This window comes from Haliotis cracherodii, unplaced genomic scaffold, assembly GCF_022045235.1.
Source record: "Haliotis cracherodii isolate W230 unplaced genomic scaffold, xgHalCrac1.p SCAF_16, whole genome shotgun sequence".
Classification (NCBI taxonomy): Eukaryota; Metazoa; Mollusca; class Gastropoda; order Lepetellida; family Haliotidae; genus Haliotis; species Haliotis cracherodii.
Window position 1 is genome coordinate 16,360,716 of NW_027266271.1, and position 26,226 is coordinate 16,386,941.

The 26,226-nt window shown below is 40.8% G+C and overlaps 1 protein-coding gene and 1 pseudogene across 1 annotated transcript in view; one reads left to right on the forward strand and one right to left on the reverse strand.

Moving 5' to 3' along the window:
• The first annotated feature begins 916 nt into the window (after positions 1 to 916).
• On the forward strand, positions 917 to 2,569 carry LOC139463592 (rho-related protein racF2-like; annotated as a pseudogene).
• Positions 2,570 to 3,718: 1,149 nt separating this feature from the next.
• Positions 3,719 to 26,226, reverse strand: part of LOC139463593 (chitin synthase chs-1-like) — a 38,901-nt gene continuing 16,393 nt past the window's right edge. Inside the window, exons 9-32 of the mRNA XM_071244864.1 lie at positions 25,793 to 25,907; positions 25,244 to 25,321; positions 24,322 to 24,463; positions 23,242 to 23,470; positions 22,502 to 22,663; positions 21,379 to 21,521; positions 20,677 to 20,790; positions 20,077 to 20,149; positions 19,621 to 19,676; positions 18,180 to 18,329; positions 16,999 to 17,113; positions 16,784 to 16,882; positions 15,436 to 15,869; positions 14,760 to 14,964; positions 14,080 to 14,235; positions 12,907 to 13,820; positions 12,293 to 12,562; positions 11,879 to 11,961; positions 10,502 to 10,604; positions 9,469 to 9,622; positions 8,897 to 9,034; positions 8,258 to 8,390; positions 7,916 to 8,116; positions 3,719 to 7,812 (exon numbers count right to left, since the gene is read on the reverse strand). Of these exons, the coding sequence (XP_071100965.1) occupies positions 5,777 to 7,812; positions 7,916 to 8,116; positions 8,258 to 8,390; positions 8,897 to 9,034; positions 9,469 to 9,622; positions 10,502 to 10,604; positions 11,879 to 11,961; positions 12,293 to 12,562; positions 12,907 to 13,820; positions 14,080 to 14,235; positions 14,760 to 14,964; positions 15,436 to 15,869; positions 16,784 to 16,882; positions 16,999 to 17,113; positions 18,180 to 18,329; positions 19,621 to 19,676; positions 20,077 to 20,149; positions 20,677 to 20,790; positions 21,379 to 21,521; positions 22,502 to 22,663; positions 23,242 to 23,470; positions 24,322 to 24,463; positions 25,244 to 25,321; positions 25,793 to 25,907 (6,303 nt within the window). The 3' untranslated portion in view covers positions 3,719 to 5,776. The remainder of the gene's footprint in view (positions 7,813 to 7,915; positions 8,117 to 8,257; positions 8,391 to 8,896; positions 9,035 to 9,468; positions 9,623 to 10,501; positions 10,605 to 11,878; positions 11,962 to 12,292; positions 12,563 to 12,906; positions 13,821 to 14,079; positions 14,236 to 14,759; positions 14,965 to 15,435; positions 15,870 to 16,783; positions 16,883 to 16,998; positions 17,114 to 18,179; positions 18,330 to 19,620; positions 19,677 to 20,076; positions 20,150 to 20,676; positions 20,791 to 21,378; positions 21,522 to 22,501; positions 22,664 to 23,241; positions 23,471 to 24,321; positions 24,464 to 25,243; positions 25,322 to 25,792; positions 25,908 to 26,226) is intronic.

Below are 26,226 nucleotides of genomic sequence, written 5' to 3' on the forward strand. Positions count from 1 at the left end.
TATTAGCCTTAAAAATATGGTTGAATGATTATATTCAAGATGTTGGGTTGAAAGCTTTCATAATACTTCAAATCTAAACCGGAAGTAATCACACCACAACGTTGCAAGTTAAACGGAACCGTACACTACCTTATCAAACTATCACATCAAACATTCCAAAAAAACAACCAATTAGTACTGTATATATATCAATCCTTTCATCCCATTGCTTTGCTAAGACGAACTTCATTTGTAGCTGGCATTTTGTGGCAAGGAACATTCAAGGCACTGCATCATTGTTTACTTCTATGCGATGTGAATAATCGATATAACGGCGGTGTGGTTCATCGTAAGGTTGTAGCATGCTCCTTTCCATGTGATCCGAAATGCCGCAATGACATACAGGGCCCTGATTTGCTCTGTTCACAAAGCGATATTAGCGCCACGACTGACGTAAGTCCATGTTAAGGTAAGGGAGTTACTATCATCTTAGCGCTAAGATCCATATGTCGAACTGGATCCTGGGCCATGCCTTCGTAGTGCTACGACTGCCATAAATCTAGGATATAGTATGGGAGTTACGATCATCTTAACGCTTTATTACTTTGTGGAACGGGTCCTGAGTTAAAATGTGTTTTACATTTTTACATCAACGAATAATGATGAATACATGACACTTATGGATAAAACTTCGTTTATTCTTTGTCACGACGTTTCAGAGCTATTTTCTTCCTCCTTCATCAGGTGAAGGTGTGCTTTGATATCATATATTTTTAATACATAAATTGGTGTTACTTCCCTGTGGCACATTCTGAACTCTGTTATTGTGAAAGAGAACTGTTTGTCAGTCCGCTGAAGCCTTTTATTACTAAAAGTTTTAAAAAACATAAGTTTAAATGATTACTGTGTGCTGGTTGTTCCCAGACACAGTGACACAATGTCGAAGGACCGACCGGTGTGCGTGAGGATGGTGCTTGTGGGGGACAAGTTTGTGGGAAAATCCAGTCTGGGGTCGTTCCACGTTCTGGGATATCTGCCTTGCGATCTGCTGAAGATGGGACAAATGAAGAATAAGACAATCACAAAGAATGGCAGACTCTACACCATCAACCTACGAGAAACAGGATCAGGGGTAATAATTGTAGAATTTAGAAGTGTTTCACAAGCATGTTTTCGCTATGCAGAGATGCGTACCTAGGTCATACCAAAAACCTGTGATACCGGGTTCAAATGTAGTTTTTCCCTTCTAGGTTTGTCAGCACCATACCCGTGCTCATGGGTTTCACCAAAATGGCAATCTTCTAAAACCTGCATCACGCCCATTTTTCCTTCAACATCAAGCTGGCACGCTGTAACTCTGTTCAAAGAGGCGTTTAACCCAACTCATTCACTCATTCTACGGACGCAGGACAGCCTCGTCCTTAATGCATCCTCTATACTGAGACAATTACTTACATATCGTGTCTTTTCAGTTCGCCAACAGGATGAGTATGACCGCCTGCGACCATTGGCCTACCCAAATGCTGAGGTGATGTTACTGTGTTTTTCAGTGGAAAAACTGGAACTGATAGACATGAATAGTGATCAATCATCGATTTGGTTGTATCTAAAATACACATATTGGCATCGTCTTGGTGGAATCAGATCAGTGGCAATGACTATATTTGCAGATCTGAGGGAGACTTGTTAGGAGACGGTGTCGTATGATGAAGGGGCGGCTATGGCCAAGGTGCTAGGATGTAGATATTACGAAACCAGCATCATCAACAACACGGGAGTTGAGGAGTACATCAATGCAGCGGTACGTAACAATGGAATACAAATGCTTCATCAGAGGTGAATTGGGTTGAGCGTCACGTTTACGATTTAAAAACAAACTTGCATAGCGGCGTGCATTCATGTGTATGGCTGAACACCTATTCTAACCCGGATGTTCGCGGGTGTAACCTATAGTGGTTAACATGTTCGATCGTCACGTCGTAGGCCCGGGTTCTATTTACCAAATGTGTAAAGCCCAATTCACGTCTCTCTCGTCGTAATATTGATGGAACATTGCTAACAATGACTTAAATCCCTGCTAAAAAACGCTTCATTGATATGGACTACTTTTTGAACATGTACAGTTCATTCCTTTCACAAAGACAAAGCGACAGCATTTAGTAACAGTTACTTATGAGATGGCATTAAGATCATCCATTATACCTATATGCGGAATCGAACCCAGTCATTCGGCGTAAAGCCAACGCTTTACCCACCAGGGGCCTATTTCCCAAAGCGACCGTAGCTCCACGACTACGTAATGTTTAAGTAAGGCTGTTACGACGGTGTCACTGCTACGGTCGCTTTGTGAAGCTGGGCCTAAGCTTCCCCATCGCTCCTTTCGCGAAACATTGAAACGTGACATACATGCACATGCAACTTTTCCGTGGAATGTATCCTACCGTTTCCTTTTCAGATAGAAGAAGCAGAGAGCTATAAGTTGCTTGTACAGAGGAAACACCGTATTGTAACGCCAGGACCGATCGAAGGGTGCGGAGCCAAATTTTCACAGGAAATTATTTTACTGCCTTGTGCTGTGAGGGTCCGATGAATTCGCCTATCTATTTGTCCTGCTAAAACTCATTGACTGTAGAATCATGTACTCTGCATATGTAGTGTGAAAGATGTATCTAGAAAGAAGATTATTATTCTTTAAGGAATATCTCATTTGACATTCAGCAAACCCCGTAAGTGGGAATACCCTGCCGTACCGTATATCCCGTTAGTTGGGACACACTGTCGAACAGTAAACCCCGTTAGTTGGAACATCTTGTCTTACAGCAAACCCCGTTAGTTGGAACACCCTGTCTTACAAGCCAACCCCGTTAGTTGGAACACTCTGTCAAACAAGTTAATACCCGTTCAGACACTTTGTCATTCAGTTAACCCCTGTAAGTAAGAGGTCCCTGTCATGCAGAAGATCCCCGTTAGTTGGAACACCCTGTCATACCGTAAACTGCATTTGTTGGGTCACCCTGTCAAACAGTAAACTTCCGGCCTTACACTTTGTCATATAGTAAACCCCTGTTAGTAGGAACATCCTGCGGTGCAGGAGACCCCCGTTACCCCCGGACACCCTTTCATAAAGTAAACTTCCGTTATTCCAATGAATAATTAACGATATTTGTTAAGTTGGACAAACTAGGAACGAGAATGTCAGGATTAACCGGGTTTCACTGTATATACGCAGTGAAGAAGAGTATAGTATCAAACCAGAAATATTTTGTGTATTTTTTGTCAAGAATTGAATCAATTTGATTAACATATTCTTAAGATTACATTTCACAGTGTGTAAATAGCGTGGAATTCTTTTTAACAAAGTTGATCGTCACGTCTTCACATACAATGGCGGTAACGACAATACTCAGAGATTTTTTCATCCCAAAGGTATGAACAGAAACGTTTTGCTCTGTCTATTTCAGCAACTGATATGACACGTGTATCGTGGTGGTTACTAATATGTGCGAGCGACAAGGGCACTGGAAGAATTGTCATCACACGACGGCGACCGTTGGGACGAGTGGTGACCTGTGACTCACTGCAAGACCATCCTGGATGTCTGCTCCTTCAGACAAATATCCTCTTTGTATACGGGTGCGCATATATTGATTCAAAAGCTAGTAAATCATTTTAAAAAATACGCCAACAACAGGAGCTTTTACAGCTTGTGTATTTGATCATTAACACAAAAACAACCCGTAAACAAAAATACATAATCAGTGACATTATTCAGCGAAAAATGCAGCACAAGCCCCGCCCATTCTAGTATCAGCCAATCAGAAAGCAGTAGTCAGTTAGTGGGCGTGACCTAACTCCTTTTCGGTTTATGGAAACATAAATAATTTCTTTGCTTGGTTAACCTATCAAATGCCAATGAATCACTCGTATTTTATCTATTTCGTTAACAAAAGAATGAACGCCTCAAGTCATGTTCCTTCTCCAATTATATATGAGAAGCAAAATAACCTTGAGACAAGAACTTGTGTGAAAAGTAGGATGCAGGCGCCCAAAACAGATTCCTGTGGTTCGAGCTGTCTATACTAGCCTCTTGACGACAACACAGGCACCTTGGGCATCTGTTTCGGTAAGGGATCACACCTTGCTGTTGACGAATTACCAATCCAAGAAGCAAGCTAGCTATTAACATAGACCAGTATACAATCAACTGTGTTACAGACAATCTATATTAACCCCCAACAATATGCAATTTTGACAGGTACAAATTCATATATAAATTTCAACATTAACTGAGGTAAAACTACATTTGATCAAAGAAATAACATTTTACAAACAACGATGGCAAACAAACATAGAACTGTAACTATAGAATGTTGAAGAAACCAATAAACGTACATGAAACGGAATCCATTTTCAGAAGAAACATATTCTCGTTCTTAAGGGACGTGCACATGGTTGTATGCCGTTAAACTGCTTTTTTATTTTTTTGTAATTCAACATGATTATATAAAATATGAAACAACGTTTACCATCATTTGTTCCATTACGAACATCTTGACACTTTAATGTTCATGAATTACCATTTTATAATGAACATGGGACACTCATAAAGAGTTTCTCGTCAAGCATGTATGTTTGCAACTTCCAAAGTACTCAATTGCAACATGTACATTAGTGACAAAAGCATGTCCATAGTCATAGGAACTCTCTACTAGAAGAACCCATTGTACTATTCTGACAACACCATAAGCACGTGTTTATGAATTACTTGGTTAAGGAATAAAGTAGAGAAAACTAAGTGCAGCTAATTAAACTAAAATTACAAATTACAATACATAATTAAAAAAACGTATTTGAAGAGATCATACGCTATATACACAATGTTCAAGAAACAAGTTAAAAGGACAATAACATTTGAGGAAATTGCGTGTGGTTTTCCTGTCACATCATAAGCTGCACTTCTGCACTTTCTTCACATTTCTCAAATACTGTATGCATAAGCCTCTGCTATGTAGATACTTCATAATAAATACGTAAATAGAAGAACACATAAATATCTCTTGAACACTTTGCCGCTTGTAATGAGAAATAAGTACAATATAAATTAGAAACCATTCAAACGAAATTCTGACAAAATATGAAATAGGCAGGACAATTTTTGAAAACATTTTTATCATTTTTACTCTTGAGATATCTGATGCCAGTGAAATTCAATGTGTTGTCATTTAAACCTACAATATACGAAATGGTATCCTACTCAATACAACTACATCACTCTCCCTGGTTACATTAAATACCAAAGACGATCTGTCTTTACCTTTGTAGGTGCATTTATGCTGAGGATAATGTCAGATATAAATTCTAAACTGTTTTGCAAATAGCTAGGGTAGTGAAACAAGTTATTATTGTAAGAAAATTCTAATCAGGTAATTTTATGGCTAAAACATAATAATTAAGAGGACGCAACATGTTCAGACATTCAATACTGAAGGGCAACGTTGAATACCATTTGGTATCACACAGCCATTTGCAAACGTACAAAGGAGCCTTTTTAGAACCACTAATCGTTTTACAAACATGGTTGATCACTTTCAGGAGTCTATTTTGAAAAGTTGTATTTTACACTCAATGGCTGCCTCAGCCTTAAACTAATACATATAAAGTAAAACTAGTTGATGGTTCAGTTATTCGAACATCCATTGGGACACATTCCCTCATAACACCATCAGTACAATTTGCCGAATGTCCCCTTTCATCTACAGCGTTGTTCATGCACCTCCTGGTTGTCGAACATAGCTGATCATAATTCAGACATTTGCAGACTTGTTTCCGCTCTATGTATTGACTTTCGTTTTAAATACATCATCTTTTTAGCGAACGCTCTTCCCATCGTACCTGGCAAGGATGTATCAACGTTTGGAACATCGTCATCATTATCCCCCGCAGGAACATAAGCCCCAGCAATACGGTTACCTCTCTTTGCCTCTGCAACCACATAATCGTACATCTTACTAGAGTACCGATGTCGCAACATATTTTGGCCAGTATCCCTTCTGTTCGCATTCTGTCCTGCCGTATATTTCCGAGGGCGTGTATATTGGGATGTTCCTAAATCTTCCAGAACTGTCGATGTGAGATCACGATTGCCGTTGAGACGTGTTGCAGTCATTGACATATTAAGTCTTCTTGTGGTGGCCAACGTCCTGGCAGTTATACCACCTGTAACTACGTCTCTCAGTCTGAGGTAGATGTGTTCCTGATCCGCGTCACACTCAGTTGTAAGTTCTGTTGTTTCTTCCAATTTCTCCATTAGTTGATGGGTTTGTTTATCAAATTTGACAGCTTCATCAACTGTACCCTTAAGGGACGCCATTGATATGAGATGTAGGAACGTTTCCCAGCGATGGAACAACATCCCGCAGAACTGGATCAAGATGAGAACAGTGAAGAAGATGATGAAGAGAAGTCCTAGGATATCAATCTTTAATGGAACGACTTCCCCATTCAGGTTGTACTCAATTGTAAAAGTGGCAGCCTCACGAAGCTGGAACATAAAGTTGATAGCCATCCAGAGAGCATTCATCATCACCATCAGAAAACACACGTCATTTCTCAGCTCGATTAAGTCAGCCTTGTTCCTTGTTTCTTTTTGAGGATCCTTTTCTATTGGTTTTAAATACTTCTCAATTAAAACATTCCAGAAGTCCTTTTCTTTGCCGATTAGTGTCAGAACTGGTCCATTTCCAAGTGTCGGATCATGAGCCCAGTGATTACCCCTGTAATAGTCTGTCTCAGGTTCGTCTTCTGTTGGTGCCGGCTCTTCGGTAGAGGCGGGTATTTCTGTATCAGGCTCATTCAAGCACCTGGCAACACTTGCATGAGACGATTGACTTTGAGGTTGTTTTCCTGTTGACTGATCTAACAGTTTAGCGATATTATCATTCATTTGTCTCAGAAGTGTCACAACATCGTCCTGCTTGTCTGTGTTAGATGATAGTAGGTTAGGTTTTAGCCCCTCGAATAGTTGTTTGAGTTCTTGGATATAGGTTGAACTAAAGAATAGACGTGCAAACAAACCATCTTTCTTCTTCTCGTTCTTTTTCTTCTCTTCGGTTTCTTTTTCAGCCGCCAATTCTTGCTTTGTTTTCCTCCTGGGTATTTCCCGAGTTCCCCAGGATACAATGTTCAGATTGCAAAGTGAATATATAAACAGTAAAAGATACCCGGAGGGGATACACAGGAAGTACAGAAACCCATGAGGTAGACAACTTATTTCTTTCCAATGGAGCAGCCCAGACAAGATGTACAAGACAGAGAGAATGGTGGTAAAGAGGACACTTGGGTGGAGAAAGCTTTTCTGGAAGGCAATCACGACAGTGCCAGCAATGACAGCCATCATAATGAAGGCATAGATTGCACTAAATATTGCTGCAAGAGTAAGCTGAATCTTGGTAGAGGTGGTAAAGCAAGCGATTGTGAAGATGGTTGGAATGAGCAAGGACATCAAATAAGCATATATCAATCCAGGCGCGAAAACTGCTTCAATGGCTCCGGCAATCATCATGATGACAGTGCCTGGTCCCAAGACGGTCCCTGCCATCATCGCCATCTGGTATGCTATGTACAGGTAGCTGATGTTGGAGTTGTGAGCGACAGTTACTTCAGATGATGACAATAGGTCCATGATATTGGCCAGGGTGGACGGAGTCCAGCGTCTTCTCTGGTTGAAGAACTCATTGAATCCTTCTGGGGCGTACGTGTAGGCATCAGCGGCAGCTGCATAGTCCACTCGGTACCCCTGCTGGAGCAGCAGCGTGCACAACCATCGGTCTTCACCTGGGACAAGGAAACCATTATTACATATTCTGAAAAATGATGCTTTCAAGCTGATCATGAATACGTTCTTTGTGAAATGGGTCTATGTTTAACGTATTGATACCTTGGTCATATTGCAGGAAGTGTCCAGGTTTGGTTGGTAGTGTTGTGTATGTCCTCATGATGTTGTCATCCATTAGAGCCGAGGCTCTGAAGAGGGAGAAGCACCCAGGACTACAGAGGACACAACCTAGGACATGCTCAGTCGATTTCTGTAGCCAGTGACCAATAGCATATTCAAATTTCTGGTACCAAACAAGAGGCCCTGCAGAGAAAAGATATAGATTACTATGTACTGATTCTGTGAATGATCTCGAGTCATGTATGATCTTTGAGATAAAATAGCGACGTGATACATCTTTAGATTTATAATCTGAAACATGTTTTACTTTATTAGTTGGCACACCTGAACCGATAGGATGGATTCTGCCACAAACTGCTCCAACTTTCTCGTTCGACATCTTGTCTAGCAGAACTCTGACCGACCCGGGGCTGAAGTCAGTGTCGCCATCTAGAGCCAGGACATACGTGTTTTTGCTCTGAAAATGATAACAATATTGATCAAAACTAGCACACACTTGTGAGTTTTGCTTAAAATCAAGGTTCCACCACGAAAGGCTTGGTTAACAATACGGAACAGATTCAGAGGAATTTACTGAATATGACAGGTAACTTGTCAACATGATCCCGATTACTATTCAATACTACGACCTTTACAGTGAATATTAACACGGCTTTTATTTCTTTAATGACAATGGTGTTGATGGCGAGTACTACCTGTAGACTTACCTACCTACGTACTGACATCCAATGATCCATACATATAAGTTTCAGCACTAATTTTTTTTCAGAGTAATTCTGGCGCTGTCGTTTAGAATTCCGTTAGCAATTCACAATACATATACATACGAGGATATAAACCTGGGGAACTGTGTGCCAAATGAAAAACATATATATCAAGACTGCGCTGTCAAATATTACATACGGCTCTGGCATACCTCTTAAGCATAACGGAATCCTGAATCTATGAGTTAATCGTATTTACCTTTCTTTTCGTGTCCAAGTCAATCATTTCGCTGACGTGCTTCTTGTCCACTGGTGTTTCAGGGTTGATTTGTTTAACGATGTCTTGAGCAGAATCTTTCAGTATCTGATACCCCAGCAAGTAGTACATGTACATCACCTACAACAATGATCAGCATCTCTGTGTGATCAACATCTTCAGGTTACCCATGTGCCAGATGTCCGACTCCAGTTTTTATATGTTGATTCCTTAAATCAGCAACATTTTGCTTATGGTAAGACATTCAAATAGACACAATCATCGTACAAAACGTCTTCTCGTACATGTAAAAATGTAGCCCTTAGAATGTAGCTGATCATTTTTCATATAATTGTTAAAAATGGAAAATAGCCTGTTTTCTTTTTGGAATGTTTGGTCAAGTAGTCTCGGGCGCTGAGAAGAGATCTCTCACAGTTTTCATGACCCTTTGCTAATGTGCACGCTTAGGTACACCCGATTATGACACTTGGTCGTTCAGCGTCAATGTATATATCCCTTTAGATAAGTGGCAAGCTAGGCCGAAGCCCTCACCGTTAACAATGGCTAGTAATTACCTGTGACCATCGCTTCCTGTGCCGAATCTTGTTTTTATCCTTGATGTGGACATACAACAGATTCCCGCCAGGCATCTCCCAGATCAGCTGGGCCCCGTACGGAGTGATTACTTTGCAGGGAGCATGCAGATGCATGTACGTCTGGTGAACAGCGCTAGGGGACAACAATTTCATAATTCAATAATAATGGCATGATGATGATGATGACAACAACAACAACAACAACAATAATAATAATAATAATAATAATAATAATAATAATAATAATAATAATAATATAATAACACTCCTTTTCATTTGGCACTAAAGTCAATACTCGTGTATGCTTAAATGCAAAACCATTGGCACTCCATTTAATGGATCGGTGTGCACTCGAATTTCATTCTCAGCTCCCTGTGCAATATACAACCCAAGCCGCATTTGAGGCTCTGGAAGATAGACAGTCACATTGTTAAACATCCTACCGGGTATCCATTAATTCCTAGGTGAACACTAAAGCTGGGACATTATGAAAAAGTTGGACGCAATGTTCAAGTAAAAAGGAATTATGACAAAAATGTGTTCTCAAATTTAAAAAATGAAATAATAAATGATTATGCTATTAAATCAAACTAATATGCCACAGGTGTAACAAATCTCCAACTTGGTAAAGGTACGTACTTATCACACTCACACACGACTTCCACGTATTATTTTGCTTGTTGTTTAACGGGGGCGGTCGGGTGGCCTAGTGGTTACAGCATTCGCTCGTAACGCTGAAGACCCGTGTTCGATTCCCGACATGGGTACAATGAGTGAAGCCCATTTCTGGTGTCCCCCGCTGTGATATTGCTGGAATATTGCTAAAAGCGGCGTAAAACCAAATTCACTCACTCACTGTCGCTTAACGCCGCCGCAATATTCCAGCTTATGACGTCGGCCTGTTAATAATCGTGTTTGGACCAGACAATCCAGTGACTGACACACGTCAACATTGTTTGGGTCAAACCTCAGACAGAAGCAACATAATTCTACATATGATTAAAAGTCATACCTGCATGCCTGACTCATGACCTTCATCAACGTTCTTACAAACACGTTAGCCTGCCATTTGTCATCGTCGTTAATTTCCAGAGAATCGTCAAAAAATATGTGAGCTAAAACAAAAATGTTAAAACAATTGAAAATATATGTCTCAAAAGAGGCAGTATTTTAAGTCGTAACACTAACGAGTATATAGCAGAGGGACTGATTCACGCAATGGAACATCATCAATACATCAAATTCACCACGCCACTAAGCTACTTATGGTTGTGACAATTATCCATATCGATAGGGTATGATGACACATGGCATTGCGTAAAGAACTCCCCTTATTCTTTTGTTGTTTTTGTTGTTGTTGTTGTTGTTGTTTAACGACGCCCTCAGCAATATTCCAGCTCTATGACGGCGTTCTGTATGACAGCGGTCTGTAAATAATGGAGCCTAGGCCAAACAACCCAATAGACATCATGAGCATCGAGCCACGCAATTGGGATACGATGACATGATATCAACCAGGTCACCATGCTTGGCCACCCGATCCATTTAGTCGCCTCCTGCGACAATCATAGATTGACGGGGATCGATATTATAGTTGGATAGAATTATCATTAAACCGCCCTGATGTTATCAGAAATAAACGGCCCACTGTTACTTTAAATATACCCTCATATTGCTTGACGATGGGCCATTATCGTTGTTAGGTGACGTAAAAGGGATAGGGATCGGTGACGTCATGTTCAATAGTGACATCATCTGGTTCTATGACATTTCCATAATTGTAAAAGTGGGTGAGTGACATTCGTGTCGATTGCAGTAAATGTTTCTATACTGATATTGTTTCTTTTTATTTGATAACAAATTCTGTCCATTTTATCAAAATAACAGTAACGCTATTTTCAGGGCATTATCATTTGCAGAAGCCCTCGATCTTTTCAACAGCTCACCTTCGTCAGGCAGTTAATGGAAGACCCCGGGCTTCTATAGCTACAAATGATAATACCCTGTAAAATAGCGTTACCCTTATAATATTACCCGGAATCCCCACGGGTTAGTCTTCATACAACAACGATTGGGCCGACAGATTTGCATGTTTGTAGTCTCTTGTTCTGTCACACTAAGTGCATTAGAGAAAGAGCTCGCGTTTCAGAGTCTAATGGATTGAATGGACATAATTTAAAACAATAAAATAAATATACTGTGTTTTCAATTAAGAGCTACGTTACCTAGAGATTTGATTACGCTAGATTAAATTTGGAATTGATCGCGCGGCATATATATGACATCGCAATGATGGCGTCGGATTTAAATCTTTGTCGTTTCGTTTCTTATGACATTGTCAACCTTTTTATCTTCTGGGTGGAGGGATCTCAGTACTGATGACGCTTACCCTGATAGTTGAACCTATCTCTCACGTCTACTGTATTACGAAGAACTGCACATTGCTCTCTCAACGCCTGTTCTTTGTCCAGCCTGGGGATACAATGAACGTGGAATAGTATCAGCGACCACCAACCCTCATAGACTGAAATCAGGTTCTAAATATACTCACGTATATGCAACTATACCTTCAGTACAAATATGGCTGAGAAGGAAGATGTTATTCTTCAAAATTCGTAATTAGTAGCATTCCCAGAATTCGATGATCGTGAGTTCGAATTCCTGATTCGCACCGATTATGATTCTAATTTTGTCAGCACCCTACACATGCTCGTATCTCCCTTTCTAACATGCAACGATGTGACTGCAATAATGGTCAAAGTGGCTTAACCCCAACTCACGCACTCTTAACATATGCAACTACCTGAACAAAGATTTCAGTAGCTGGGTCATTTCTATCTTGGTCTCGTGCCACATAGTTGCGCATGCGTATATGAAGGGAATCTCTGCACTGGTTGCATCTTGTGTTGAAGAGTTAGACTGCTTGACGCCTCTGGGCTTGACTATGAAGAAGTGCTCTTGCTGATCGTCAGGTCCATCGCAGGAATAGGTGACAGTTTCGTTGTGACGACGACGGTTCAGGACAAGGTTTTCGCACGTCAGTATCCCACAATAAAATGGGTTGATGAACAATCTGGAAAGAAATATAGAAACTATTTACACTCGCTACATGTTATTGATGTATAAGGAGAGATATACAGGAGTGTACGGCACTCCGGGAATGTTAGATTATTCAAGGAGTTAACTCATACTGAATCAGAGTATGATGTTTAAAACGCCGCTACCATCGACAGAATTATGGCGGCCTGTCTGGGCCAGTGACTGATAGCATGAGCAGTGATCTACTTCATCGGAACAGGATAACACCAATTAGTCATGTCAACGCGCCTGACATTCCGACCAGTTAGTCGTCTCTAACGGCATGCTCTGCCCGAACCGTACCTTTTCTCTTACAAAAACAACAATCCATAGCGTTACCTTTCAAAATCCTCCAGACGACCTTGCATTGGAAGCCAAATATGTCGAGAGATCCACAGCAGTGACATAAACCATGATATTCCTACATAGTAGACATTTTGTGAGACGTCACACTTTTCTCTGTATATGGCTATGTGTTGGATGAAACCAGTATCATTGTGATGACAGTCACCAGCCCAAATCCCCAGTGTAACGAGGATGGAAACGACGATTGGTACAGCGAAGGACATTATCTGCATCTGCAACTTACAGGCTGTGTACGCTGCATAGTACGCTACAAAGCCACCAATAGTCACTGCTAACAAGGAAGACAGCATGGTGGTATCTTCGAGTAATTCCGTGAACACAAACAATACCTTGTCAGTGTTCTTGAGATCGACCCCCTTCAAATACATCACCAAGTAAACTGCCGCAACAGTCATGATGACCTTCCACACTCCCGCCACCATCGACACGCTGCTCCTTCCTTCTTGCAGTTCAAAGCGGATCTTCAGTATTTTGTTCATGAAGCGGTTGTTGTAGTTGCCGCTGTCTGGCAAACCCTGGGAATTAAGATGGCCAATATGACCATCTACAAATGTCTCCCAGCATTTGATGGAGGTGAACAAAACCCCGATCACCAAAACAGCTTTGTCTTCTGGATTTGCCAGGCGCTGTGTTGGATCTATGAAGGGGAAGAGCAACAGGACTACTGAAGCTTGACAGATCAACGCAAATACATCAAAACTCTTCTTCAAGACAACCTTTACTTTGGAATCCCCGTACACGTTTCCGGAACAGGTAATCAGTAGAAGGGACGGCACAATGTTGGTTGCGCTGAGGAGAAGTGCGCCAGATATAACGTCATACTTGGGTAGGATCCAGAAGACAAGGGCACACAGTCCTATGGAGTGGATGGTCTCAAAAAGCAGAATCTGAAACAGTTAAAAACAGTCTAAATTATCAATAAACACTAAATATCGCATCAATACTTCAATATTTGCAAAGGGGAAATATGAAGATAAATATGTATTCTGATTCAAATCCTGAAATATAAATCTTTTCTCTGGCATGGCTACCGACTGACATATAAGTGTGATGATGTTAAGAACTATTTAAAATAACTTTATATAATCTAGTACTAAACTGAAACAATCAACGTGTTTGTTCAATTTGTTATGGACATGTTCCTACCGTGATCCACGTTAGGACGCCAGGAGTTGGAGAGGATCCAAAAAGCCATTTAAGGAACGACACCAAGGAGGTAAGCATGTAAGGAATACACATTGCTATGGTCAGGTAGAAGTAGTGGGCTGTCTGAATGTAGGTCGACCTCATACTATATCCACCCTGAAAACACAAAAGACAACATACGTCTAGTTTAAGGAAACTAATCAATATAAGTACAGTAAACTACGTATATAACGAACACACTTATATGGAACTGGTTTTCGGTACCGTCCATTTTCTGTTTATATGCTGTATATATGCACACAACGAAGTACGGTTGTGAAGAATTAAATTAGGGGTTCCTTAGAGTTGGTTTTAATCGTAGTTTACTGTATGTGGACCTGTGGGTGACATTAAGACATCAATAATGTTGTTCAAACTATATTTACATCTAGTACTATATTTACATCTAGTACGTGAATAAAAATACGGTCATAAAAAGAAGGAATATGGTTTAATTTATTTGTTTCCTGGGACTCTCTAAATAGCCTCAGAAGTGTGACGTGTAAAAAGTTCATGTTTCCATTTTAAGGTAATCGTTTTGGTATGGAAAACAAGGGTTCTTTTCAAACTGAATTATACATGTATATTGCGAAAATGTAACAGAAGGCTTTTATATTTAAAACATGAAGTCCACTCCTTGCCTGCCTGGTGGTGCTTGTTGTGGAGGAAGCTGCTGGAATGTTGGAGAGTAGCACCATCAGACCAACTCTCTGTGCCACGCATGCGCAAAGAAGGATCAGGAATAGCAGGATGTAAACTGTGCATTTGATGACCTTTAAGGTCATCTCGTCGTAAGCATCCTTTCTAACTACTTCCGTGTCAACAGTCCGAAATACGTCCCAAAAACTGGAAAACAGAAATAACATATATCAAATGTTATGACTAACAATGACTAACTTTAAGACAGCTCGTGATTCAGTTGGTTCCATTTATTTATGAAATTACACTTTTGTCTATCAGAGTGAGACCATCCATATCATCACAGTCCAGCACTCGCATTTGAGGCATGGTGTGAATCGGTGGCAGAATACATCTTAGGGTGTTCACGCTATGAAAGATGTTTTAAAAGAGATTATTTTGTATCACGAGCCATGGTGCTTTCCCAAAACCGACACGATTTTGTTGGCAGATGTTAGGACCTAAGTTTCCTCAACGAAACGAAATTTCAGTGTCAATGACCAGATTATTGTCCAGAAAACAAGGAATCCTAGGAGAAACATTGTTGCGTTGTCGTAAGGGCGACAACGTGACATTGTCTCTGCTAGTATTCCATAGACATGTAATAAGTACACATAGGTTCTGGTACAGCAAACTCACTCCACTTCGTCTTTGTCATTTGTTTTCCCAGCTGATGCATTAGCCCGAGATGTCCCAAATTGCTTGGCGTCCGAGGCTGAAGTTTCAGATTTCGTGTCTCGAGCTGCACTTCTAGAATCTGAATCTGCAGACGTTGAATGTCTCTCAGTACCATGTTGAGTTGGATTTGAAGAAGCTGCGGATTTTGGAGGCCTATTCGTGCCTTGTTGAGTGTTACCTGAAGCAGCTGCAGACTGTGGGGGTTTATGGTTCGGAGTGGACGGTCTGCTGGTTCCACCCTGGGGACACGTTGTGGGCGCGGGGGTACAAGGCGGAGACCCAGCCTCCGAGCCAACCAGTACAAACGTGGACTGTGTACTGTCAGACCGAGGGGTGTCACTTCGATCTTCATCCTCCCCAATGGTAGACAAAGACGGACTTAAATGATCGGAGATCTGGTAAAAGACATTTTTTTTTCAAGTTAATCATTACCAATAATTTTCATTTATGAACAGGGGCGGTGGGGTAGCCTAGTGGTTTAAGTGTTCGCTCGTCACGCCGAAGACCCGGGTTCGATTCCCGACATAGGTACAATGTGTGAAGCCCATTTCTGGTTTCCCATGCCTTGATATTGCTGGAATATTGCTAAAAAGGCGTAAAACCATACTCACTCACTCACTCATTTATGAATAGCTGCTATATCACAGTAATAACGTCAATTGCCATTACCAACATGAATAGCTCCAAGCAGTGTGTGAATCGACAATAAATATTTACATACACAATCGTTTATCAAGACCTAAAATTTCAAGTTCTGTGACGTATCAACCGTGTGTGGATTGTGTCCCCAGCACTCTACAGGGAAATGAGGACCGCCCCCGTGGTCTAGTGGAAAGAGTGTCTGCCCGGAGCGCGAAAGGTCGTGGGTTCGATACCCGGTAGCGGAATTAACACACACACACACGCACGCACGCACGCACGCACGCACACAAACACACACACACACAAAATCAAACACACACAATCAAACACACAAACACACGCATTCACGTCGCTAAATAAGGGCGCCAATCTTGAATGAAACGTTAATAAAGCCCATTTCACCTCACCTCACCTCACCTCACCTCACCTCACCTCACCTCGCCTCGCCTTACCTCACCTCACCATGAAATGAAGTGAAAATCGGATGGTTACAATGTACATCCTTGCTAAAGTTCCCGAGTGTGTGTGAATTCAACCACTAGTAGGTCTGTTCAAGATTCGATTATTTACATATCGCCTAAACGCCTGAACCGCCCTCACTCTTAATCATTTGCAGGTTCACCTCTAAAGTATTCAGAGGTTGAATAGACTTAACATTAATTCTTACCAATTTTGTAAACCCCTCCTGAGACTTTCGTTCCTCTTCTTCTTCTCTCTGTTTAAGACTCTTTTTGAGTTTGTCCAAGACATCGGTCTTCATGAACACCTAGACACGATCATTTCATTGATTAAAATATGATTAAATATGTATTCTCGAGGAAGTAAAACCAGCACGTTTACAGATCAACTTGATGTAGCCCCTTACTGTATTCGATGTCTTACCGTGTCCCTTCCACAGGCATAGTCACAAGAGGGTATTCGAGCTTCTCTCAATATGGCCTGTGATGTTGCCTTCGGGTTCATGGCGCTGTCAGCTTTTCCAGATTTAGTTGAAAATCTGAAAGACAAATACGGTAATGGTTGTCTTTTGTATCGCCATCGAGATACACGATATTTTACAAATTGTTATCTGACAGTAGGGATTATTCTAAGTTTATGAGTGGTAATGGTCCTCCCAGCGGATGGCTAAGCCACTCTTAAAATGTCGAGTGCTCGTATTTCTAGATATTTTTGTAGTGATCATCTCGGCAGGTAGTAAGTTAGAGTTACCTCTATTTGAGAAGTTTCTTGATGTGACAGTTTCTCGAAGGCCGACAGTACCAATATAAGAGAGAGACAAGTGCTTGAAAAGCGCGTTGGTACACCAACTTACTGCCAGCTTCCAACGCTGTTTGCGAATTCTATAATGGACCATGTGCCTCTTACAAGACATTGGAGTGAAAGGTTCTGTTCCTTTGTGTGTGGACATATTGCTGCTGTCACATACTTTACCCATTGCATTGTGATTACTCATTGACCTTGTGCAGTTATTGACGGATTCACAACTTAATTCTGTACGAACAGATTCCTGGGTTAACCTTCGCGTTCCATCTTAGAAATCACACCAATAAAGCTTTGAACCTTTGGATACAAGAACAACGCACGGCGTGCCAAAATATCCCGTAGGGAGTCCGTTTCCAGATCTCGAACCAAAGATTTTAGTAAAATGAGACAAAATAGATCGGATGGTTTAGTTCGTAACTTGGCTGTACCTCGAGGTTGTGGGACGATGTGCATAGTGCCAGATTCTATTTTATAGAGACCGCTTAATAATGGTTGAATCAATTGCTGACTGATTTTTAACAAATACATTGCAGCCTCAAACGAAGAACAGTATCATTTTCTCTATCTGCTCTTAATGAATGTTGCATCCGGTTAAGAATTAGGTTCTTAAAGACCTCCGGCGGATGTAAATTTTTCAGGTGGTCATGTTCGGTGACGTTGTCGAGTGCATGTCATTGTATCTCAATTGCGTAGATGGATGCTCATGATGTTAATCACTGGTTTGTCTGGTCAAGAGTCAATTATGTATGGGCCGTCTTCAAAATGAATAATTATGTTTGTGTCTTGTTAATATGCTTTACCTTTCTGCAAGTTCTTTATAGGATCTCCTGACGGGCCAGCCTTGCTTCCTGATGCGAGCCACCTCTGCTATACCATTGTATTTTAACTGTTCTAGAACCAACGCCTCCTCAAATTTGCCCGGGGCACGTTGTGTGTTCGGTTTGATGCATCTGAAAGGACGTATTGAAAAGAGAAAAATATATATCATTATCAATCTGTTTTTGTGTTGGTTCATATATTCGCTGTTTAAGACCATGTTGATTATTATACTCTATTTAACTGTGTATTTGAACATGTTGTTTTTAATATAAGTATTAGAAAGGTTGCATAACACTCCCCCCAAAAGATATTTATGACACACCGATTGCCTTCTTGTTTTAGGAATGAGCAAACCTTGAATGAACACACACACACACACACACACACACACACACACACACACACACACACACACACACACACACACACACACACACACACACACACACACACACACACACACACACACACATTACGTATTGTCGTACGTTATTGTAAGTACATGCATTTTATCATTACTTTGTATATATTGTTATCTTGAAATGGGTTAATCCGTAAGATTTCAAGGGGAACGCTACCTTCCGGCTTAGGGCTCAGTCACACATTCAGGATTTTTACTGCCGTCCTTGATAGGACCATTCCTGATAAAATATTGCCTAAAGACAGATCAAGATCCTTTGATTCGTGGCGGTAAATTCACAGACAATCAGATATTGTTCAGGAAGCGTCGTCCCGATTCCGTTGTTTCCAGCCGAATTCGTCCCGAATGTTCCGTTCTCAATCCGAATCTGATCCGATTTGTATCTTCCGCATGGTAAAAAAACGACCGAATCTGTCCCGACGTCGTGTCGATTCTACCGAATGCGATCCGTCAGAAATCAGACAGTGACCCGACAGTGAACCGATAAAGACGATTCGCATTCGGCAAGATCTGGACGCAATCTGGACTCAATCGACAAGAGACAGCAATGAACAATTTATGCCCGTTCATCACGACTGCGTCCCGATTCACAGGACACCGTCCAGACAACACAGGACATTGTTACGATTTTGATCCGATACATCAGAATCTGTCATGACATAGTCACGATTGTAATCCGACTAGACAAAATATGGGGACGCACCATACTGTCGGGAGTGCTTGGCCGACCTTTCCTGATCCGTAGGACTCTGTTACGAACGTATATGCCTGCGTTCAGACAATGATTGGACATTCCAGATCATTGAGGATAGTAATCCGAATTTTTAACTTTTCGTGTCGTAGCGCTGTCTGATCTCAAACGGCATTCGCCCCTTTCCGTAACCTGAGGCTTGTCCCGGAATAACACGAGTTGGTCACGAATGCTCAAACGGGAGACATAATCGGCACAGTGTGAACCTGGCCTCAACGGAGTTTCACTGTATGTCTTATATTGAACGTACCTGACAAATGTTGTTTGGGATATTTTCATCAGCTCAATCAACTCCTTCATGGAATTCTGTTCAGAGTGGACAATAAATGGAGACGTTAATTTAGAATATCACACATAAAGAAATCTGATCATGTAGCGTTCTAATATTTAAAAGAACAACTAAAAAGCTTTATTATTAATATTCTTTGACAGAAGCATCAGTACAGTAAATATATGAGCGTCACATTAAGTGACATATAAAGTTCCACCAATATGAACATGACACGTTCACTGTATGCTCACGTCCAAGGGTGGGCCAGTTCTCTAAGGCGCCACAATTCGCTTTGTGGAGTAGCGTCCCTTAGGCGTGCCAGGAACCTGTGATCACTGGTTCGAATTTGCTCTGATTATGATTCCAGGTTTGCCAACTAAGACTATGTATTCTCTATATAACCATTATCCCCTATCATGAAAGTTAGAGTAGTACCTTCACATATCCAATAACAGTGCACGCGTCCTGGTGTCGGTAACGTTCGTCACCAACCATTAGTTTCCCGAATCTTGAAATGAAAACCAAACTCAGAAAGTCATATTCACAAACAAAAGGTCCTTGCATCATTCATTAGACTACAACTTGTTTGCTTGTATAGTCAGGTGCAAGCTAACCATGGCTTTAGGAAACGGTGAGAGTTCAAACGCCATGTCTCTAATTTACTTTGAAGGATTGCATCAATTTCGCAACACCCCAAAGCTGTGATTCAGGGACATGTCTAACAAAGTGTATAATACAAGGCGCTATGTCAATTGAATCCTCCATATATGTTGGGTAAAAGGCGTACATATGAACTTAATACGAACGTATGATTTAACGAAAACTGTTAGTGATACTTTCCCCAGGTCAACGATAGATGTGGTATTTACGAAGGACTTGGTCTATATAGGTGTTGGTGTTGTGGTATTCATTTCACTACATTCGGTCACATATCTCCCCCATCTTGGAGTAATTACAGTGGCTGCGAATCCGCGAGGGCATTGATTTTACTATTATTATTATTATTACTATTATTATTATTATTATTATCATTACCTTTGTGTGTGAGTTCTTCTGAGTTCCCTGACGACACTGCGAGTGAAACTTTCTCTGTGCTGTTTCGGTTTCTTCATCTTTGGCCGACCTGTTGTCCGGAAGTTGTACTGCGAGCTTAAAAACAATAACATAGCAATAATAACCTGTATACAATAACATAGCTATAATAACATGTATACAATAACATAGCCCTAATAACATGTATACAATAACATGGCCATAATAACCTGTATACAATAACATCGCCATAATAACATGTAAACAATAACATACCCCTAATAACATGTTTACAATAACATAGCCCTAATAACCTGTTTACAATTCCATAGCCCTAATAACATATATACAATACGACGTTAGCACAGTTGCTACGAAAATCGACAAAGGATTTATCTGACATCCGTACAAGCCACGGATTTAATTTGTTTGCATGTTTCTTGTTTACGCCGCACTCAGCAAGATTCCAGCTATATGACTACTTACCCGAATCCCCAAGGGTAAGGTCTGAGGTTATATGTGAATAAGACCCTGGCATATTGGCAGGCCTAGCATCATTGATTCGTCAATTCTACCCACTTTGTTCTTTTTGTTTGAATGTAAACCCAGATATATTCATGCATATCGATCTCGCAATCAAGGAATACCATAATGACATAATGTCAGTAATTCCATGGACACCGGAGTTTAAGATGACACACATACTCTGATATACTTCCTGTGTCTCCTTTCTTCACCCTGAAGAGATCCGACACCATGTCATTGGAACTGCTTGCCATACAGTCCACCATCTCCTGACTCAGGGCGTCTCGGTTCTTCTCCAAGAAACCCCTCACGCCATAGCTCACCTGGCCATTGTAATCACATGCATATATGTTAGCCCATAGTGAAGGAACAATACTAATTCTCAAATCCCAGCACCTCACTTCACCACCCCAACTCCCCAATATCAAATGGCCTGTCCATAACTATGGCAACTGTAAATAAAAGCGCTAAAACCCTTTCCATATTCATAAGACATTTCTGCCAAAAGCAAAGTCGATTGTACAATTCCGACCATATCATGAGCATGTGTTTATGAATCACTATCAAATGGTGAAGATTCAAGGTATCCTGCTCCATCGGTGGCACCCGTCACACACACAGTCATACAAAATCAGGGCACTTGTTCAGTTGACAACTACCGTATTCGACGTAATAAGCACCCCGCTCTAATAAACGCCCATGGCGATATTTGTTAATATATTGGCTAGTTAACAATCCCAATTAGCACCCTTTCAGATTGATCAATGTAAACAAGACTTATTTATTCGTGTATAATACGTGTGTTATATGCATCCTTAATCAGGGGAAATGAAATTCTGGAAAAATATATCTGTCGTATATAAACATTTAAGGCTGTCAACATAAACCTCGAAATTTACGATCTCTCAACTCCAACTGTTTTTCACCAAAATAATAATCGATTAAGAGACCCCTATTTCTAAATTTAAGAGCGCTTATTATGTCGAATAGGGTAATTACATTGGACAACATTTTTGGCGATGCGTCAAATTTGGAAATATACTTTTTCAGAGCAAAACATATGAAAGATGGTGCCATGTTTAATGTCTAATTACTCGTATATACTTGAAATCATTGCTTCCATTTGGTTGAACCATATGTATTGGTACCACGCTCTGTACATAGTATTGGTGCCCCGTGAGGTTCTGACGCCAGGACTAGAGGCCCCAATGTACAATATCAATGCCAATACAGGCTTTGAGACATACATGAAGGACGACACAATGAGAAACAGACGTCTCTAAAGCCAAGAAACAAATTTTACCTCTCTTGCAAAATGCTTGATGATGAACGTGAGATCGTTTCCAGGAGGTTTTCTGAAAACGTTGCTGCCTTTAAATTTCTGCGTCAGTTTGAGAAGCAGCGTTTCTTCTGTAGCCTGCTTCAATTGCGTGTCCTCATCAATCAGATGCAGTATCCCTTTCTCCTGTAAACCATAAGGTGGACATTAATATGTGCCATAAGGCAGTATGGTAAGAACGTATACGGCTTCATAGTCAGAGAAGATCATGTCGGTGACCAATCTGCGTTATCTGCCCCTGTATTGCCCATTTGGTGTATGGAAACCCGACACAAAAAACTATTTCTTAGATTGATAGTTATTTCGTAATTATTTGAAGGAGACGACTATCATGATATACAACGGATGAAACGGTGAATAATTTATGTCATTTTCTCAATGCCATGATTGTACAAATGTATTGTTTTTTAAACTGGGGCATCTTAGTCGGGTTGGACTGCAGTCAAATTCCTAAATTGGTATTCCTGTATGTGTTCCTAAAGCTACGATTTATGGCATCAGTGGACAATATACAGTGGTGACACCCAGTCAAACCTCCTTTACTTGGAATCATTGGACGATTATTGTGTGGACGTCCATGTATCTCCATGGAGACATTAATCCGTACCCAGGATACGTTTATCTGAAAATGTGTTATCCGGAATAGTAAAATGTACCACTGAAGATTCAAAACTAGAAGAGAGATATTGCACAAAGAGGCCTACCATAAACGCCTCAATGATGTGGTCATTGTTTGTGTACTGTATGTCCAAACAGTCTCCGGCCACGCCCTCATTCCGATAGATCTCTTGCTCTCGCCTGAAGATCTGCTCATTCATGAAGCCCTGCATCTTCTCATTGACGAGATTGATACACATCTGTTCAAAGCTGTTCTCCTTCAGACACTCGAAGCCACAAATGTCCAGGATACCAATGCTCCCTGCCCTGCTGTCACTGAAGATACAGAATAGTTGAGCTGTCACTCATCGAAACAGTATCAATTCCCTGTCCAATCGTCATTGAAGATGCAGATAACTTCTTCCTTCTTCAGAGGCCAATACAAATACCTTGATGATAAATACATTACCTACCCTTGACATGTGTATCGTTTGTACACGGCTGTACAGTTTTCGGTCTAATTTGTGGGTAGTTAGAAACTGTTCTTTTATTGTAACTGATGTACACTGATTACATTTATTGATGAAAGAAATCTTAACATCGATATATGCAACATAATAAGTCTTATACATTGCTATAATGCAACAAATGAATGCGAATGGTATAAACGACTTGCTTTAATTTATCACTATATTACTACTGCAGTGGAGCGTTACACGTACCTGGTGAGATGAAGTGAAATGGGGTTTAACGTCGTGTTCAAGATTAGTTCTTATATATGGACGCGCATGCATGTGTGTGTGTGTGTGTGTGTGTGTGTGTGTGTGTGTGTGTGTGTGTGTGTGTGTGTGTGTGTGTGTGTGTGTGTGTGTGTGCCGATTTTAAAGTGCTAGTGCTAGACACCATGCCATGCCACAGATTGACACGAATACCCCACCCAGACACAGTACACTGACTCCGGGCCGACCAGTCTTTGTTTTAGCGTCAGACAGGGTAACAACAAGTACCATCTTTTAAAGTCTTTTTGCATCACGCGGGGGAGATTAACCCCTGATCTTCCGCGCTCCGGGCGGACGCTCTTCCACGGAGGCAGTCTTCACATGTACTGTAACAGTATTGACATGATCACTGGTTGATCAAGATTGGCATGCATACAACGTAAGGAATATTAAGTATATATATTTTACGTGCTATAACTGGCGTGGAGGGCCTGGTTGATCTTGCGAATGATCCATCCAAACAGTCGCTCATACAGAGTCTTTGCCAGGGAGTCTCGAGTTCCTTCAGCGTCACGCTTTGTCCTCACTGTCTCGATAACTCCCCCGTCACCTGCAGCAACACCAACGTCGACAACAGAAGGTCAGGTCTGCAGTGTTTCAGCTCTTCATATAAGCCCTGATGTTTTCTTTATTAGATTTGTTTGTTTGTTGTTTAACTCCACACTCTGTAATATTCCAGCTATATGACGGCGGTCTGTAAATAATCCTTAGTCTTACGACAGGCATAGTCGCCTCTTACGGCAAGCATGGTTTACTGACGAGCTATTCTAACCCGGATTCTAATACTACAAACTAAAATAGAGAAAATCAATATCGTTTTAAAGAAATAAATATGTGAAGATCCGGGTTAGAATAGGTCTTCAGTAACCCATGCTCGTCGTAAGAGGCGACTATGCTTGTCGTAAGAGGCGACTAACGTGATCGGGGCGTCAGACTCGCTGACTTTGCTGATGCGTGCCACCGTATCCCAATTGCCTGGATAGATGTTCTCGATATAATCAATGGATTGTTTGGTCCAGACTCGATTATCTATAGACCGCCGTCATATAGCTGGACTATTTCTCAGTGCGGCGTTAAGCAACAAACAAACAAATAAACATGTGCTATTTACTGTTTCATACACAGGGCATTCTATTTCAAGTGAGTGAGTGAGTGTGTTTGGTTTTACGCCGCTTTTAGCAATATTCCAGCAATATCACGGCGGGGGGACACCAGAAATGGGCTTCACACATTGTACCCATGTCGGTATTAACCACAAGCTACCCGACCGTCCCTCTATTTGAAGCAATACTCAGATTCAAAAGCATTCAATTCCATCATTCATAGGTACCTTCTCCTGGTATGGCTATTTTCTTGGTAACAAGGGCTTTGGCAACATCTTCAGAGTTGGTGTCCAAGAGACTGCACACTGGAAGTACAAATACCCATCAACAACATACGATGTTACTTAAATGAATTTCATAAAGTGGCGATGCATGGTTCGACGAACATAATTTTAGTATGACATTTCGTGAACAAAATGTGGACATATTTGAATTAAAGTCCACCTTTTCTCATTAGTCAGACAGAGAACTTTTATAATCTGTTTGACTTTTAAAAAAAATCATAAATCGTTTCCATAACCAAACTAGAATTTTCTCATTTTGTGTCAATTGCTATTCCGACATTTATTCCACATATATTTTTGTTTTAAATTAAGCTCCAAACCATTGGATACTCCAAATGGTTATGCATCATTTTTATACTTGGGGGATGATGTACAGTAAAACAAGAAACAAGAAATAGTTATTATATCATGTCGATTAGGACATCAAGACATCACCAAGTGTTGTCTATCATGATGTGGTCGTGTCTGTACTAGAATGAACTGTACACCTACCTATACCAAGATGCTGTTCCTCCTCTACATAGGGGGCGTTATCCTCATCTTCAAGGAATTCTATGTTAGTTAAGTGAAGGATTGCAGCCAGCACCACTTTCACGTTTTCCCTCTCCTATGATACAGGAAAGTTGATGCAATAAAATGCTTAACACGCATGTATCAAGGATGGTAAATATCAATGATATAACGTCTTCATGACTACTGTCAATTGTAGAAGACAAATCATCGTTACCTTTGGGTGAACAGAAGTACCACCCATCCACCACACACATGCACACGCAAACACGCAAACACATACACTCACGCATTCACATACTTTTTATGAAATATGACCCCAATGACATTTCAAAAATTACTATATGCTATTGGAATAAGAGACAGTTTCTTTACAAAAACAGTCATTTTTGTCTGATTTCTCTTTTCGACATCCT